Source organism: Rhagoletis pomonella, unplaced genomic scaffold (assembly GCF_013731165.1).
Source record: "Rhagoletis pomonella isolate Grant_MI unplaced genomic scaffold, Rhpom_1.0 Rhpom_scaffold_00004, whole genome shotgun sequence".
Lineage (NCBI taxonomy): Eukaryota > Metazoa > Arthropoda > Insecta > Diptera > Tephritidae > Rhagoletis > Rhagoletis pomonella.
Window position 1 is genome coordinate 50,392,960 of NW_023458558.1, and position 19,562 is coordinate 50,412,521.

The following is a 19,562-nucleotide window of genomic DNA, read 5'->3' on the forward strand; positions in this document are numbered from 1 at the left end:
AATAAAATAAAATGGCTTATCATACTCGGGCGTACAAAATTTTGACTTTTAAATGCCATGTGACTTTTGTATATTTTTGCTATTTTTGATATACAAGCATTTAAATTTAGTGCGAAATCCTATTTTTTTTATAAATATTCATATGAATATCTTCTCGGATAGGCACGCGGCCATGGAGGTACTCTCTTCTACCTCTGTTAGATCTCAACTAGTGGAAGACTGTAGGAGAGAGCTGGCCTATATATCTGATCAATACGAAATCACCCTAATATGAGGCTGGCACATAGGGACATTTACGGAAACGTGACAGCGGACGAACTAGCAAGGTGCGGCTCCGCACTGAATGTGTTGTTGTTGTTGTTGTTGTTGTAGCGGCTACAACAACCCCGCCCAGATCGATTAATATCTCAGTCGTTGTCGTCAAGTCCCATTAACGGCAGCCCTAAAAAGCGTGCAGCCTCAATTGGGTCGGTCCACAGGGACAAATGCGTTAGGGTTGTCGGGTTTTCCGGGCATTCGAAGAGATGTTTCGAGTCGTGAGGGGTCTCTCCGCATGCCGGACACTCATTTGGCACATCCGCGTTAGTCTGCTCAGGTATAAGTTTAACCTGCTGCATTAGTCAGAGCGAAGTTGGGCTATTGCGGATCTTGTCTCCCGAGGCAGATGAAGCTGCGTCTCGTCAATGTCCGGTGGTTGTGTGCCTAGAACGGCATTCACAGGTCTGGAGTCTACATAACTCGAGACTGACTTCCTGTGAATGCCGTTCAGGGCCTGTCGATGTGCTGACAGGTCCAGGGGTTGCTTAAGGAACCTCTGGACTTCGTCCGTTAATTCGTAGAGATGCCTCATGACGTGCCTAGGCGAGGGCTCCTCTGCAACCAACTGTCTGGTTGGGTGACCACGTCTGTGGCTTGCAGAGCACTATTAACGTATTTTTCCCCTATCGCGAGTATTTGTATGTATACATATGTACATGTATAAAACAAAAAATTATTTATTTTAAAATATTTCAGCAAACTTTTTGAATAGAGGAATAATTTTCCGTTACTCACCATTGCTGTAATATATATGTATATGTATGTACACACTTCCCTACCTAATTTTAACATGTTCATACACTCTTGAAATTTAATGTTAAAAATAATTTTGACGAATTTTTATCAGTGTGCGAAATTAGGTTAACTATATTCGTGCCTATTCTCGTTGGCGTGGAGGTTTTAAAACCAAGTAAAAATGCTAGTTTGGCATCGCCGTTGACGTTATCGACATTTATCGGCACTATATCGGTGTTCTCTCTGTATTCTAATTTTTGTATTTTATTTTTTATGCGGAAAAATTCAAATTTTACAGGAAAAAATTTAAAAAATAATAGATATTTCATTGGTATTAAAGCCTGTTCCCTTACAAAAAAATCGTGCTACTTAAGAAGAAAATCGATAGACAAATAAAAAAGTTGTGAATGGACAAAGGAAAATGCGTAATGATTTTCTTTTTGATGAAATACATACATATCAGCAGGAAAAAATATTACGCCATGTACTACATGTCGTGTGAGTAACATTTTCCATGTTAAAGCTGGATTTTTTTAAATTCGTAATGCAATCGTAAGTTGAAAATATCTTGGGAAAATTACCTGTTCTAGAAAAACGGTATACAGATCCGTAATCTACAATCCAAAATTAAGTTTACGTGTCTCGGCGTTTCATTCTAGCGTTCTTATATGTCCTCTAAAACTAAAATTAAACAATTGTCCATAAATTCTCTAGGCCGTTTCAATATATTTTAAGAATGCGAATTCAGGAGCGCAGTTCTTCGTCGGTTGCTACAGACGTTAGCAACCGAAATTGTACTTGCTTGAAGCGAAAACTCCACCCAGGCACATCAGAAGACATCTCTACAAACAGAAAGATATTATCCAGAAATACGTACCGCAACCACTGCACTCGGTAAGGAAATGAATTTCCTTTTAAAATTGCTGTGTTATCATTTCTAACAGGTCTGCATACGTGTACAGGGTATTCTAGACCTTTCGTCCACCTCTCTTAAAATGGAGGCAAATATTTTTTATTGGAAAACGAAAAAATATGAACTATAAAATCGGGGATGGTCAATCTTTTGGTCGTATTACCGACTTCCGGTTTAGATTGGACACCTATTATCGAATTTACTTCCGGTTAAAAACGGGCTGTTTAACCCCATTTCGGTCGAAATCGGAAGTCGGTAATGCGACAAAGAGCATCTTGGTGATTCATACTTTTCCGCTTTCCAATAAAAACCGTTTCCTCCATTTTCGAAAGGGTGGACAGGTGGCCTAGGGCATCCTAGATAACATATGTATGTATATATAAAACATAAATTATGTGGCCGACCGTATGGAAAGTTTCACATAATTGCCCAAAATTCCCACTCGACTAGTGTATTAAAACGGAAAAACTTGGCAGCACATAGCTACATAGTTTTCGACGATTTTCATCGTCTACTTATTTCAGGACGACAGTAGACAATGCATGTGTTCTCGAGTCGTACAATTTAGCATAATTTACGACTTATGCAATGAGGCTGATTTCCTCAACAGTGGGGGTTAAAATAAAGGCAAAATCTTTTTTTTCTTTATTTGGTTCTTGATTTATGATAAATTCTGATTTCTATTTAATTTATAGACAGATTTTACAAAGCAAAATTACTTGATTTCTGCATGATTTGCTTATAAATTACAAATGAGCAGCCAAAGCATTATCAAATCTTCAGGAATTAATGTAGATTTTTTTGCTTTTTTTGCTGACGCAATTAAATTTTCCTCAATTTTGCACAAAGTATAAAATATACTTTTATAAAAATAAATGTTTACATACATTGTGCAAATTATTTGTGTCAATACTTTTTCCGGCAGTGTACCTACTATGTATGAACATGTGCTTTAACTGTATTTTATTGATGGACCCGTTAGGGATCGAAATGATATAGGGCCAGTTTTTCAGTGCACGACCGTGGTTCAAAGTCAGTTTAAACGCCCGATCTGATTTAAACTGAGATCAGCCAATCAAATGTCAGCCAGCTGTTCAATTTAAACTCAGTTTACTTGAACTAAATATGTCCTTCACTGCATTCCCATTCCTTTCCTGGGGAAGAATTAATTCATCGTGATGGATCCCCTCATAATTTCAGACATTCTATTAAGTTTGCGAGACGGAGCGTTTTAAGATTGGCTGTCCATCAGAACAGATCCCGATCTCACCGGTTTCTCCGTCCGTCAACCTTTTACGCTACGTCTTTGAGTGCCAGCGCTTTAAACCCTCACTTCAAAAGATATTTACTATCAGCCTCCCTAGCCATATAAAGTAAAACACATTCATATCTACTAAAATATACATACTTTTTGTCTTTCGAAATTTTTATTTAAAAAACAAACTCGTGGCATATGTACATACCATTTGGAAACCTAAAAATGTTATTAGTTAAAATTTATGTTTATTTAAGTATACTTTAGAGCTATGAACACACTAGGGATGTTATGTAATGCAAAATATGACACCAAGTTTGAAATTTGTGAATGTAGCAAATATATGTATTTATTTCACCATTCGTTTAGATTAATATTGACAGTCGGTAAACGCAAATGGGATTGAGAACGAAAAAAAAAAACAATTAATAACATTTAAAATATAATCACAGTTAAAAATTTAAAGTCAACGCAAACAACTCAAAGGGAAATTTGGCTTTGATTTGTGCTGGCGAAGTGGTTAAAAAATAATAAAGTAAACAAATACATATGTAAATATTGAAAAATATTAGTTAACCAAAGTTAAAAATAATATGTATGTATAGCTAAAAGTATTGGCGATTCAAAAATTAGTGCAAAACTTAGCGCAAAAATTAGGGAGGTCTGTTACGGTTCTCACCAAAATTCGAACATTCGAATGAGTCTTTTTAACTCTGATCATAATTATTTCCAGTGTTATTCACTTCGAAGTAGAAGCCGTCATGACAATCACGCTTATTTCAAGCCCCAAAGCAAGTGCATTAATTCTTCTACTCGCCACTCAAAGTAAAATATCAAAATAGTTTTTGTTATGGTTGTAATTAAAGCCATGTTTTTGTTTATAAAAATTTATATATTTCTTTTTTATTACATATTTACTTTCTATTTTTGTATTGCATTTCTTTTGTTTTTGTTTTTTTTTTGCATTTTTTTTTAATTATTTATAGGAAAAAGAAAGCTATGCTTTAAAAATAAAAAAGGGGTTCTTATAACATAAAATAAGCGTAATTGTTTTTAACTTTACGGTGAATTTGTTTGACTACAACGGCAACCGTTAATAGCTGGCAGCTGGCGTTCGTTGCAGCCTTACATGTGCGTGCATTCGATCGTGTTTATGTTTGTGGGTGTTCGTGCGTACATCAGTACATACATATGTATGTAGGTATGAATGTATGCATATATACATCAAGCGAATTGTTACATTTTAATATTTCTGATGGGGATATACATATGTATGCGCTATTTCACATCGAAAATGAATTTGAATGAATATGTAGTTTGCAAAAATCATATCAATTTATATAATCAAAAATTTACCGAAAATAAACAAGAAAATTAAGTAATGATCATATGTGTATGTGTGTATATAAACAAATTATATGCGTATAAAAATAAATTGCATTACATTTTTCGCATTAAAAGGAAATTTCGTTTCTGTTTTCTAAATTGCGTTTGTACACATTAAAATATTACATAATAATGCACAAATTTCGAATTTCAAAAATGTTAAGCAGCATTTTTTTACATTTGCATTTTTTTTTTAAGAATGAATACATGAATTTCACTAGACAAATATAGTACATATACATTGGTATTACTCTTTATACTTTTTTATCTAAATAAGTTGAAATGCTTTTGCGCACACAAAAATTTACAATGGACGAGTGTGTTTATTTGTACATATGTACATATGAATGTATGTCTTTGGCGTGCGTCTATGCCTGCGCTCGCCTACAGATACATATATCAACTAAATTAAATTAAGCTAACTAAAGCTATTCATAGCAAATAAATTAATATTTTAAGCATTTTTATAAACGTTGCGTTATTATGCTTAAGCATATATATATTTACATCAAGACGCAGACGCGCACACGTATACTACATTCACTTCCAGTGACTTAGTACTTTACATTAAATATTATTAGTATTTTTTACTTATGTACACACATCTATGTACATTATACACGCACATACACACACACACACATAAACATTGAAGTGCATTCAATGCACACACACACAAGTGTTGAGTTGTATAAAAAACGTTTCTATAAAATAAAATCCAAATAGGACATAAAACATCGAATAAAAAAATTCAACAAAAACCAAGTGAATGTAAAGTTGATGAATGACTGTAGTATGATCAAAAGGGGCGCATCAATGGTTGGGTGATTGTGCTTTTGTTGTTGCATGTTTGTATTTATGAATGTATGTAAATAATAGTTTAGTGTGAGTGCGAATGTGTGTGTGCCTGCTCCTATACTCTGGTATTGGGAGTTGGCGGTGGGAGACCAACATTGATATGTTGGTACAAATACTCATATTTTAGCCTTTTTTAAAGCTGAGCTTTGAATTTGTACTGCATTCGTAAATTTGCTCTTCTCCCAACCCTGCTCCTTGGCGACTCGAACCGCCACGTCCACTATGTAGATCCGTCGTCGCTTTGCCTAAGCTGCCGGCAGCATTTTAACGCCAACCACGCTCCTTCTCTGCTGCTTTGCAATTGTATAAACAAATATGTATGTATATGCTCATATTTTAGGGCTTTGCGACGACTGACCGGATTTACTAATTTCTAATTGTCTCATAGGCTGCTGCAGCTGCTTCTCTGGCTCCGGCTTGTTGTTTCCATCCTACAGCATTAGTCGTGAACGAGATTTCTTTAGTCGCCCAGTTGCACCACCCAAACCACCATCGCCATTCCACGACTTAGACTTGGAGCGAAAATGGCGATACGCGCTATTGTAAGCTGGCTCCAACATGGGACAGTATGCGTCGGGATCGCACAAATCCGAATGCTGCTCGTAGAACTCTTTGTAACCATTGTGCAGCAGGTAGATCTCGGGGTATTCGAGTGCTGGGTAACAATTCGTATTGCGTTCGCGATCGGTGCTGCGGAGGAAACGCGATAATTTCGGTCCACGTTCCGATGAAAATTCGCAGTGGAATATAATAATGTTGCGGCGATTATCATTGCTTGCCTTCTGCTGATCCTCAGACTTTTGCTGCGTCAGGAACTCTTCGATAATCTGTTCGTGCGTGTACAAATTTTGTGCACCACGTATGTGGCCACCTTCGTACTCATACGGATAGCGGCAATCGATAATGCGGTAGGAGGCCACAACATCATCGAATTCACCGCGCAGTAAACGTGCCATGGTGTTGCAGGAAATCGATTTCAGATCGCGATGCCGACCTTCCATCAACGGCAGTGCAAATGGCCTGCTGAAGTCACCGATTAGAACTGGTTCATCCTTGCTTTCGGATCGAGCTAGCGCAGACATGATTTCAGCATCATTCATTGACATGCTCTTGCGCAATGGAGGGGGATGACTCAGCTTAGGTTGCGGCGTTGCCAGTACAGCCAGCGACATTGTCAAAGAATCGTTGAGATTTTCTTTATCCGCTTCAACGCGGTACCGTTTGATTTGTAGGGGTGAGGTGGTCTTCGACGGTGGGTCAGGACGCTTGAAACAGTAGCTAAGGGTGGTATTGTTACGCTCAGCTGTTAACTGTTTGGCACCGAACGGACTTGTTGCAGTCTCTTGCACTTGTTTAAGCAGTGTCTCAGGTGTCTTTGGCGCCGGTAAGCAGTTATCAGTCATGCTCAGACAGCGACGTACTGGGGGTCGACGCATTTCAGGCGTTTTCAAAGATTCTATCAATTTTGGCTGTTCGGCTGGACGGTGTGCGGGTGAAAAGAAACTTTTGATTTGGCCAATGAACAACGAATCCAAATCGCTGGGAACTTTAGGCATCGAATTCGCTGGCTGCAGCGAATGTTCGAGTGACTCCATTTCAAAGAGTTCCATGTAGTCCTCCTCCATCGATGAAGACCCCATCGAACCAGAAGAAAGACTGTGAAAAATGCGCAGGCTGTTTGCAGCCGTTGGGGAACCTTTACTGCTGCCGTTGGCATGGATATTGGTATTTGGTAGCTTCTGTAGGCGCGACGCGATTGATTGGCGATTATGGTTGTTTTCGCTATTGTTGATAAGCTCTCGCTCATGTGTATGTACTCCGGACTTTTGCTCGAATTGGAAGCGACACGGCGACCCTTCTGGTGAAAGCAGACCCATTTGTAGGGGCATTTCGAAAGCCGTCGAACGCAAGCGTTGTTCTTGAAGCTCATTAACCCGTTCATCGTCATTGTATAAGGACAACTGATGATCGACAGCCATCTCATGTAGCGAGCTGTTCATAATGGCAAGTTCGTGATGATGGGGAGAAGCGTTTTTGTTGGCAGCGACCGAGACAGAATTCAAGTCGTGTGGCAATTGACAACTAAAATGCAAACAAACAGAGAAGAACAAATTCGACATTAAAAAAGTTTTGAAGAAATTTGGGAAAAAATTATTGAAAAAGTAGTGAAAAGAAATAAACAGAGAAAATTGGCAGGTATTTACAAACAAATCAAAAAGTAGGCGCCATTGACATTGCTAACAGCGCGGGTGGTGGCATTGGAGCTGCGGCATCTAAAAAGCCACACGGCGGGCAACATCCTTTGGAACAAATTCAAGCGCACTACTACACAGGACACACAAAATAGTACTGAATCAAATTGGACTAAGCAGCGTTGAGTGAACCACCAGCTTGCTTAGACGGCGCAAGCCCATGCAGGCAGCTGACGTTCAAAGTAGCTGTGTGCATGTATGAGTGCATGTGCAGGCGGTGGGTTCATTCAACTTGAACTGGCCTGTACACATGCGCTGTAAGTTACAAGCATATCCGTGCATGTATACAGTTGTAAATGCATTTATTTATGGTATCAAATAGTAGGATGATAGCAGGGAGCTCTGCTGTTGTGGTTGCCAATAGTGCTACAGAGCTGGTGCTGGCGGCGGCGGTGGTGGATATACTAAACACCAACAACACCATTAAATTAAGAACAAGAAAAATTCAACCCACAAACTAACACAGTATAAGCAGATATGTATGTATGGGAGGGTTGTTCATAAAAACAACGCAACTGGAACTACAATAGAAGACCATACAAATGCTGCAGCTAAACACATACAAATGTATGTATGTACATAGGTAGGTGTACCGTGCAAGGAGCGCTTGTTACACCAAAACGCCGCTGAATTACTGTACCCTCAGTGCCATGCGAGAATATCAGTCCCTGGCCTCGAGTTGCATTCGATGAAAACAACAACAGTATAATGCCGGGTCTGATATTGATCGACGAAATGGGGGAATACTGACTGAAAGCAGCAGAGGGCGACAACATTTCCGAGCACACATACATACATATGTGTGTATACACGAGTAGACTTGGAACAAGCGTATTTGTACATTTGAATGTATGTATGTATACTGTGAATGGAATTCAGTGCAGGAGCAGCCGCAGCAGCGTAGAATTAGAGACCGTCAGCAGCGGTACATTTGGACATATGTACTTATGTACATCGATATATGCATATGTACATACTAGGGTATTCGATTATTCGCCTTTTTTCAAAACCGGTTGCCGATATTGAAATAAAGAAAGGATAAACCAGTTTTATTTTACGTAGTTTTAATACGTTGAAAATGCTAACCTCGATATCGAGTCATGGACAAAAATTATTTATAATAAAACTATAAACAGGAAAGATAGCTTTTACTTAGAAAACATCAAAGCAAAATAAGTGCAAGTGTTTTTTAGATCAAAACTAATAAAAAATTAGAACACGAATTTTAAGAAAAGCTCCGCCAAACACGTAAAAAACTTTTAAGCGCCAAGCATTCATTTACTGAAATCTAACATGATATACAGTTCATCCCCGAGCATCCTGGTATATAGTTTTAAAACTGTTTAGGGGCTTCCCTTAAACGGGAAGACTTCGAAAAACTTAAAGCTTTAATTGGATTTGTTTGAAATGAAAAGACCGGTTTCTTTGATCAAAACATTCCTTTTGTTCGACATTCGAAAAATCAGGATCTCAAAAAAACACCTATAGATTTCCAAAAAACCGGAGGAAACCGGTTTGGAAAAACCGAGTCAATCACCCTAGTACATACCCATATGAATTGCAGCGCCTCGCAGATGTTGCGACTGTGCCGGCTGGCTGCCAACCTGGCCATTGACATAACAGCAAAACAAAAAAAAATAAAATAAAGGAATAAATGAATGGTTGACTGATTGACTTACTCCAATGGACTCAAAATGAACCGCAAGAACGCGGAAACAACAAGGAAGTAGCCAACTACGAGTTCGTACTTTTCAAATACAGCGACGACAATTACGGCAGGCAGTGGTCGAGCTCATGCACCAAAACTCAAGTTATTCCCTAAGAATTTCAAGCAAGTTGAGAAAAAACTATAAAGTCACGCTGCATGCTCAGCTTCAAGGGAGGAACGAACATTCAGAAAAAAAAGGAAGTTTGCCTTACTTCCCCAGCTCTAATGGCTGCACCGTACACGCCACGTTCAGCTAAAACACAAATAAGCTAATAGGAAATAGAATAAAGTAAACAACGAAGGTGCCAAGGTTGTGCAAGAAAAAGCGATCAGCATGCAGCGGAAATATTATTAGACCAGGTCGTTAACTTAATAAGGAAGTTGTACGTATGTACATGCGAGCAACAGTAGCGCAGTGAAGTGAAAACAAGGGAATGAATGTGCAAAACAAGAAATAAGTAAGACCACAAGCAAAAACACAGAACCGCAAGTCAACTGTCCCCGACGCACTGCCAAGTGAAGGCGGAAAACACCTTCGCCATCCGCCAGAAAGGCGAGCGCACCGTTCAATGGACAAAGTTTTGGTGTACATACCAATTGCATTTGTGGCATAACTAAAACAGGGGATGCTATTGTAGGAATACAAATCAAAACAATTTAAGGTGATGTGCAATGTATTCGTGCTAATACACCACCATACGCGCTTTGGTCACGCTCCAAATGACCAACTCTACACCATTCCATGGTGCAGCTTAAGACGCTAAACCTCACAGTCTGAGAAGGAAATGACGAATCCAACGGTGTTGGATACATTTGTGTGCTACAACATTAAACAAACGAAGCCAAATGTGGAATTAAAAAGTGAAAAAATATGTACGTACAACTGTTTATACTACTTCTCGACTAAAGCCTTAAAATACTTACATATATACATACTATGTGTGTATTTGGAAAGAATAAACGATATAAAAGCAACAGCAAAAAGGCGTTATAAAAAGCATACCTCAGAACTCTCACTTTCTTTGGCTTATTAATGGGGAGATCGACCGCAGCAACGGCTAGCCGGCCGGCCAGCCAGTGTTGCCAGAAAATTTTTGTTAAAAAATTCTCCTAGTGATGGTAAAATTTTCAAAAAAAAACGTAAGAACGCCTTTTTTCGCCGTCAAAACACTATCGCGCGTTTATTCGTGTGTAGTGACGATATCTCAATTGAAGATTTTATTTTATTTGTTATACAAATATATGAAAATAGTACACAAAATATACCATATTCATAAAACTCAATACATATTAATATCTACCTGTAAGGTAAATTTGTGACAAAAAAGCAAAGGTTTGTTGTCAACTACCAGTGCAAATTACCAAAAGCCACGGTGTATACAATGGGTACAGTTCAACGTTTCACTTTTTTCCTATCCATATTTGACAATAGAACTCAAGCTGGCCTACTTTCGCAATTGCAGCAGTAAATTGATGACAAAAACGAAAAAAATGTGTTGCCAACTATCAAAAAGAAAAATTCAAGTGCTGCTGTGGAAACTCCAGCTGTAATTATCTTTTTCTTTCGTTTCTGATTATTTATGAAAAATATCTTCATTTTTAAGATAAATCTGACTTCCGGCAACACTGCTGTCAGCCTGTTGAAGTGAACTCGCGAACAGCGAAGTGAGGAAGAAAGATAAACACGTCGTAACAACAAAAGTATCTACACGCTGAAACCGTTGGAATGGAGTTCAAGTTCAGTTGTGATTGCTTGTAAAGTTGGCGACTTGGAACTTGCGCTTGACTAGCGAGAGCGGCAATGGAAAGTAGGCGCTCTGCTCTGCTGCTCTGTTTGAAAGGCAGAGGCGTGGATTTATTTTAGCCTCCATCACGTCAGGTTCGTGGTCTGTTGAAAGTCAAATAGGGGAACACCTTTCGATGACCTTAAGGAATCAAGGGACCCCCAACACTTCGGATACATTTCCCAATTAGTTCCTATGCAATCCCAATCTTGTAACTGCTAAAGAGATTAGGGGTATTCTCTGAGTCTTGCAAAGCCCTTGCACGGTGCACAGATTGCACGGCAAAAACCGGTTTTCTTATGGGACAGCTTTGCAAACCGTGCAATCCGTGCACCTTGCAAGGGCTTTGCAAAACTCAGAGAATACCCCTATTGTCTTCCATATTTTTGTTAAAATTATTTATAAACGTGCCAGTCGTGAATTTAACCCTGGATACCTGTCGTAGAATGGCTGAAGAACACCGTTTGTAAAAAGTAGCAAAATATAATTTATTCTAGAGGCCTTAATTGAAATTTTATTTAATTAAATTTACTGATTTTTTTGTATATAAAATCCTTCATACATATGTATGTACGTACCTAAATACAATTCAAATACATACATACATATGTGCATACATAAACACATATTTTTACTAATAATGATTTAAAATTGACTTCGCGCGTTCTCGTCGAATTAACGTACACATATGGAATACTTTAGTCGGGAGACTGGACTGCTATTCCTAATGAATTTCAGAGTATTGTTATACTCAGTGCCTATTCCCACGACAGTCCGGTCTACATAACAGGATCGACCCAGATTTACAGTATCGGTCATATCTATAGCACGCTATTTCCATGTGATATTGTGTGCCCCTTATGTGTATTTATTTATTTTTAAGAATTTTAAATTAAAACTTAGTTCATTCCCAGACAAACCCCATATATACCCAAGTTCAACAATATGTAGAAAACTACAAAAAAGTGTAAAAAATTTTCACCCAAATTTGAAACTTTTTTTTCCCGAAAGTGTTAGAATTTTTTTGAGTACACAGTTTTGTAGCCACTGCAATTTTAGTCTGATTATGTGCAAATTTCAAATGGCTACGAATTACCATTGATTTTTTTAATTTTTTTTTTTGTCGCATCGGCTTCCATAATATGAATAAACTCAATTTATTTGTATATGGAAGAAAACCGCAACACGTTTGGCGAAAAAAATTCTAAAAAATAAACGGTAACTTTTAGCCACTTGAAACTTGCACATTATCAGACTAAAATTGATTGGGCTATAAAACTGTGTATTCAGAAAAATTCAAACACTTCCGAGAAAAAAGTTTGAAATTTAGGTGAAAATTTGTTGCACTTTTTTGAAATTTTCTACAAATTGTTAAACTTTGGTCTATATGGGTTTTGTTAGAGAAGGAACTGTATTTTAATCGAAAATTCTTAAAAATAAATAAATAAACATAAGTGGCACACAATATCACTTTGAAATTGCGTGCTATAGATATGACCGATACTGTATATCTGGCCAAGGACTTTGACTCCAGCATCATTGCCCAAAAACTCTTTGGGGAATTTGTATGCTGTAACCACAACAACAGCTGGGTTTTGGTGAACTTATTAGAAATGATAAATCACTTTCCATGGAGGAACCAATTGAATCTTGCGAAAAATACCGCACTCTAGGGAAGAAAAAGTCAACTTAGGTATCTCAGTCAAAGGGTTTTTCAGGAGTTTGTATGATGTTGCAATAACTACACCTCTGCGCCCCACCTCTTTAGTGAACTCAGAAAGAATGTTTCGTGCATCGGGTATTGCCCTTTAATGTGGAAAACCTTTTCAAAACGAAGAATATTTTTTTGAAAAAATGTTTCAAATAAAAATTTCTTGAGTAAAAATTCGGAAATCCGGATATCAGCAGTATCCGGCCGGATAGTCGAATAATCTAAAAACGGCCGGATATATACCAGACAACCGGCATAGCTCTAGTAAAAGAATATATATATGTAAGTACCTATGTACATACATTTCCTCTATGAAATAAAAATTTATGGATTTTTAGAATTCTAATAGTTTTACTAAAAAACGTCTCTAAAAGTCGACTTCGCCTGGTCGACGAATCAGCGTATACAATTATTCATGTGACGCGACATTTTAACCAGTTTTGGCTTTTTTGATGCATAAGTATTTACTAAAATCGGTAAAAAAAATATCAAAAATCGACGTGAATTCTTAACCACCTGAAACTAGCACTTTATTAAGCGAGAATTAAAAAAAATCTTATTAAAGTTTTATGCAACATTTTTTCTTTTTTAATTTTCTAATTTCTTACAAAGATTGAAATTTGGACTTAAACGGTTTTTGTTAAATAATGAGCAGTATTTGTATAAAAAAAAATTATAATAGGTAATCATTAATAAACAAACGAAGAATCGCAAAAAGTAGTCAAAATATCGCGCCCCAATTATTTTTCAAATGACCATGTATGTAGAAAAATTATTGGGAACCATCCAGGTTTAAAAATATATTCATAAACGAAATTCATTTGCATTTACATTCGAATTATCGAAGAAAAACTTTTGCTATTGGACACATAATGGTTAAAATGGACTTTTTATTATCAATCGTAAATTTTTTTGTTGGTTAATTTTTTCGACAGGGGGATAGCTTATATGTAAGTACTATAGTTTCGAATGAACTTCCGATCCTTTTGTCAAGTTTCGTTTGGAGACAAACCGGACGGATGGACGTCGTGCCATCTTCATTGTCAGTATTCGTTGGAAGTTCATTTCAAAATACATAAATCATGATAAATTTTATATTTTACAAACATAGGTACATACCATGATTCAATAATAAAAGGTTTGCTCAAAAAACAGTTTTCTTGCTCCCTGAATCATGGGTACATACATAGTTTTGGCGCTTTGGACCTTCTTGAGCAAGAAAACTTTCAAAAGTGTCTACCAAAGCTTCTAATTTCACTTAATTCAACTTGATGCACTTGCTCTCCGAGCTTCATCAAATTTCGTTGGTATGCGCATAATTTTGAATTGCACAAAACACGTATTCCCGAGATAAAATTTAAATGGTAATTAGAGCCCACACATTCAGTGCGATCCAGAACGTCTAGGATGTGCAGGTTTTGCAGGATTTAGCCCAAATTCATTCCCGTATGCCACGTTCACATATGGTTTATTAAAGGAAACAGGCTTATTTTATATTTCTCATCTGACACCTATTACACCCTTTACGCTGCCTTTATTTTTAGTTTCCGTTTGAAAGAATAAATTTTGTATTTTTAGTTTCCGTTTAAAATATTTTTTTTTTTTGAATTTTTATTTCATTGCTTTAAAATTACCTTGTGAATTCCATGGCCATGTCACCACTGGTCTCTTCTGCGATTGCGTCCCACAGCATTTTGTAGTTTTATATACTTTTGTACTTAATTACAGAATGGCAAAATATTCCGGCACTAAAATGTCGGGCGTTAATTTTAACTATCGTTGGTTCTGTGCTCCTGAAAATTGCTAGAACACAATTTTCAGCGGCTTCACTCTCCTTTGTTTTAAACTCCTTCACGTGCTGCTGCTTTCATCAGCTCTGGTTTGTGCACTTTAATTACTGTTGCTGCATTTTATTTTTGTTAATTTCACTTGTTTTATTTACTATTTCGTTATTAATTGAAGTCCTTTTGCTAGCCAAATAGCTGGGCGATTCTCATACTTGATTTTAAAAAAAATTTACAATTTTTAGAACCTTTATGCAAAATGTCCACCACAATTGCTTCTTACAATTTTGATTGTTCGTTCTTAAGTACTTAATAAACCACATATGTTCTATATCATTTTGTATCAATTCAATATTGCTTATAGTCCCGAGGAGTTGAGTTTTCTGATTTTTAATACGTTTCAAAGGAAATTGCATTGAATATAATAAATTGATTCACTTCAAATTGAATGTCGGATATGATTTTGGAGTGACCAGGCGGTTGGCAAGGCGCACGAAGCAAGTACACCAACTACTTGACACCACACCACAAAGCAAAAACTCGAACTAACTCACTCATTCACATAAAGGCGCCTTTTATACAAAACTTTACGCGCGCTCTATTTTACATTATCCACTCAATTCTGCAACGCGCAAAAGAGGGGAAATAGCAGCTCTGCTACCACTGCACCAACAATAAAAAGTCAGTTGCAGTGTTGCCACAAATACATTGCCAAATTCCAAAAAAAAACAATTGAAAAATCCTCAAAATCCGACAATTTACTCTAAATTTTCTTATTACAGATATTTGTATTATGTACTACTGTTTACTGGTACTTAGTATAAAAATTAATTACATTCTCCAATTCATTCAATTGGTACATTTGTTCTTGCGGCTCAAACAAAGTATCACCGTTATTTTTTATGCTTTGCTATAATATTGCTGCTACTATATCAAGGTTCAATCTGGTTCTCAAGTCAGTCCTACACATTTTTAAACTACTAAATATACGTTCTACTAAAGCATTAGAAAATGGCTATATTAGTAATGCACATACATATGTTTTTTTTTAATTGGGAACCTTCTATGAACAAGAGGAACCTTTTAATTCAAAACCTTTTTTCCTATAATCTTCTGGATCGAATGAAAAATCAATATGAATCTTCTTGTGATCAAAGAGTGCGTGTTCTCTCCATTTGAAATCGAGATTTTCAGAAGTTCAAAATATAACGATTGATTTTCTGACCACCATGTTGACGCAAGAGAGAAAAATCGAAGAAAACCAAACTAATTTACATCATGATAAAAACATACTATATTTTTATCATGATTTACATTGTAAACCGGAAAAAAACTAAAATTCTTTACTTAAACGAGTCATGTTCGCATAGTGCATGGCGAAATGCGAAAAGTAGGTTTGAAGAATCTTAAACAAGCCGCTTGAGTGGTGTATTTCGCTCCTAATAAAACTTCGAAAAGCTCTTATTCAGAAATTTCCAGAACGATTTAACAACTCTGTTGCGTTAAACATGGTTGCATTTGTTATCTGCAAATATATCGAGAGAAAGTTCCTCAAAATAAAAATCCTCAAGTTCTCAACACATTTAAAACTTGTTATCTTCATTATCTAAACGCTTTGTCGGATGGCGACATTATTTTTTGAACACGGCAGTGAAATCATGAATTTGTACGAGTTTGACATAAAAGAAGAGGATGAACCTTATCTGTCGCTGGAAAAATAGAATTAGGTATAATCTGGCCACAACCACAGTCGTCGCGTAGCCCGGTCATCGCCAAAATAATTATCTACATAAGAGTACGTGTTAAAATAATTTGACAGCTGTGGTCCGTAGCTAGTCGTTTTCATTGTGTTCGGGCTATCAAGTGCAATCAAAATTCCTCACGTTTTGAGGAATTACTTACAAAGTGGCAACACTGGTCAGTTTTCAATTGCCCGCAAAATGGAATGCAAAAAGAGAGAAAAACAACTGATTTCTCAGAAACTCAATGCAGAGAGCCAACTACAGAACACAGACGAATTATCACTCAATCTTTGCAGAGAAACGGGTGCAATTGCAGGCCGCAAAACGAACGTATGCACCACCAAAAAGCAAAGAACAAGTGGAAATGGCAAACGACTCAGAGGAAAGTGAAGAAAATTGCGCGGAAGGCGAAAAAGGATGCTTTGATTTCTGGAGGAGTCATACAGCTGGTAATGGCGCCAAGGCAGACAGACAGCTTCTTGAGGTTGCTGTTCACTTTAGTTGGATGCATGTATGCGCTTTTCAACCTTTAATATTCTTCTCACTCTAGCAACTCAAAAGGAATATGGAACTTCCTTGAAGATGTCGCTTCGTCCTGAGTGAGCCTGGTTAACTGATCGCTCGATTGGTATGGCGTTTTATTATCCTGACTCCGGATTTGATATTGGTTCAATGCAGTGAAACAAGGATGCACTGATTTTACACGATTGAACCACTTTTGTATAGCACAGAAAAAAAAAACAAAAACACTGTTGAAATAAAATCTTTACATTCTTGGGTACAAAAGGCCATGGAGCAAGTGTATCACGAATCCACTATGTATTGAAATGTTACTTCCTTTCCAATGCCTTGAAATAAAACTGGTATTACGTACTTTAAAGCTTAATAAATATACATATATAGAAACGCGACAAAATATTTTAGGAGCAGCAATAGAAAAATTAAAGATTTGCACGCGCGTGACTGGAGAAACGTTCACTACTTTTAATGATTTTTTACCTTTAATGGACGAATTCTTGGTATTGGCGAAATGGCCGCATCACACTTTGTTGTTGGGCCACTTCGCCATGATTTTGAGTCAACATTTTTGACACTCCATGTGCCCAGCTTTTTTGTGAGCAAACATACAAACAAACATATGGACATAATTGCTGCTCTTCAGCTGTTTAACCAGTAAAACACAACCACAACTATTAGTTGTTGTTTACAATGTTAATTGGTTAATTGTCGCTCCTTGCTATCCACACTATCCTTGCCATCAGCTGAGCGGTGATTTTTACATTTCTTTCGCCTTATCACCCATTCGCTTTTACTGTATACTGTATGTATATCCTTTCGTTGCACTTGAAGCCCTTGAGCACTGCGCCGTTCGTCGTCGCTGCCACTGCTGAACTCGGTTTCGGTCTCTTTCTTGCAAACATTTCTGTTTACATATTTTACCTCTTTGCACATAAAGTTGATAACAACAAATCCGAGTGTAGCAGCAGCAGAAGGGGCAATAGCGACGTTGGCGGTCATAACAACAGCAACAAAGTTCGCCGCTGCGAACAGTTGTTGATCACATAGCGACAAAAACAGCAACAACGTCATGCGCGTTGAGCTAAATGACCAACAAACAAACAAACACACAGCAATAGATACAAAGCAAGAGCAGCATTCCAAATTCGGTATACCTTTGCTGGAGAGTTGCCAAATCTTGTTTGTTCACGATGGAAATAAGCGTGTTAGAGGAGTTTACAGAACGTCGCCTGGATAAAAGATAAAGTAAGCGCAATTTTGACGATTTTTAATTCTAGATGCAGTTCAATATTTTGAAATAAGATCTTTCGATTGATGTTATCAGTTTTTGGATATCTCATTTAGTTTTCAAGATTTCGACTAAATCTTTGTTCGATTATTTAGCAAAGATTTAGTAAGTAATGTATTCATATAAAACTAATCAAGCAACACACACATCCTCGCACTTTTCATTTATTAGTTTGTTTAAGTTTTTAGACCCAAATTCATAAAAAATGAAGAAGATTTTTACTACTGTATAAATCGATAATTTGTATGAAAATGTCACTTTATCAGCTCTTTAAACCTATTTTATTTTTTATGAATAAGGCCATTAATAAATTAATAAAGTCTAATATTTTATTAAACAAGACAACTATCTGAAATCAAAGTTAAAAAATATAGAACTTATAATTGCATGGATAAAAAAAAAAATGAAAATTGTACTGGCCCACGCGGACGGAGAGGCCATGTATTACGCGAAAAATTAGAAGGATTGTTACGATTATAACAAAACTGCGGGATCGTAGTATTGTTGCAATATTAAATCCGAATATGCCATAAAATTTATAGTTTGACAGTTGAAAGCTGTCAAATCAACTACCAATTTCTCTAAAATTAAGAAAATCCTTTTGAAGATTAAAACAGATTGAAAAAGTAAAACCTTGACAGTTGACGGTTGTCAAATGGACTGATTTTTTCTAAAAATAGGTTTAAAGACATGCTGATCATGAATTTTATATCAAATTAAAACTTGTGAGAGTTGACAGCTGTCAAATAAACTGTTAATTTTTCTAAAAATAAGCAAGTCTTTTTTAAGATGCTACTGATAAAATTAAAACCTTAAGAGTTTACAACTTTCGGAGAGCTGTCAATTTCTCTAAAAATAAAGAAAAATTTCCCACAAATTAAAAGTACTATGTTTTAAGGCTCACTGATCTCGGGTTCCGTATCACATTCAAACATTTTCGGTTGACATCTGTCAACTCAAGGAAGGAACATATCTAAAATTAATTTTTGATCAAATTATGATAGCGAAAGTTTCCATAAAAAATGTTTAAGGAAAGCTATCAACTCATAGCTGTTAGAACATGCCACGATTGAGTTAATCCGGATTTTTCGGTTAAAGGGCGTTTTTCAAACCAATGACGTTATTGAAATTTTTCTGGGAAAGGGCGTTTTCAAACCGGCTGCCGAAATATGTTGACCTTTCACTCAGCCGTCGAAATGGTGCTTCCGGGGGGAAGCAAAATCTAAAACGGCTTAAATAATTCGAAATCGGCTAGAATACGGGTTGCCGGCTGACCCAAATTTTGTCCGACTAAACGCAATTTGAACCG

General features: G+C 36.8%; 2 protein-coding genes across 6 annotated transcripts in view; both read right to left on the reverse strand.

The window, feature by feature from the left end:
* The window catches only part of LOC118737725 (peripheral plasma membrane protein CASK), a 143,969-nt gene extending 129,332 nt beyond the window's left edge, over window positions 1-14,637 (reverse strand). For all 5 annotated transcript variants that reach the window (XM_036468438.1, XM_036468444.1, XM_036468431.1 and 2 more), the window contains exon 1: window positions 14,555-14,637. The gene's annotated coding sequence lies outside the window, so the exon portion shown is untranslated. The remainder of the gene's footprint in view (window positions 1-14,554) is intronic.
* On the reverse strand, window positions 5,595-14,644 carry LOC118737728 (M-phase inducer phosphatase). Its single transcript, XM_036468448.1, has 2 exons — window positions 14,555-14,644; window positions 5,595-7,547 (listed from the first exon to the last, which is right to left on the reverse strand). Exons 1-2 carry the CDS (start codon window positions 14,611-14,613, stop codon window positions 5,897-5,899), a joined length of 1,710 nt encoding a protein of 569 aa, XP_036324341.1. The 5' UTR covers window positions 14,614-14,644; the 3' UTR covers window positions 5,595-5,896.
* Between the last annotated feature and the right edge of the window lie 4,918 nt (window positions 14,645-19,562).

What these genes read in the sequence shown, in the direction of transcription:
- LOC118737728 (XM_036468448.1), bottom strand. Translation starts at nt 14,613, where the DNA reads ATGCTGTGGGACGCAATCGCAGAAGAGACCAGTGGTGACATGGCCATG. An exon ending in ATGGCCATGGAATTCACAAG is followed by an intron (nt 7,548 to 14,554) that starts GTAATTTTAAAG and finishes TTTGCATTTTAG; the next exon opens with TTGTCAATTGCCACACGACT.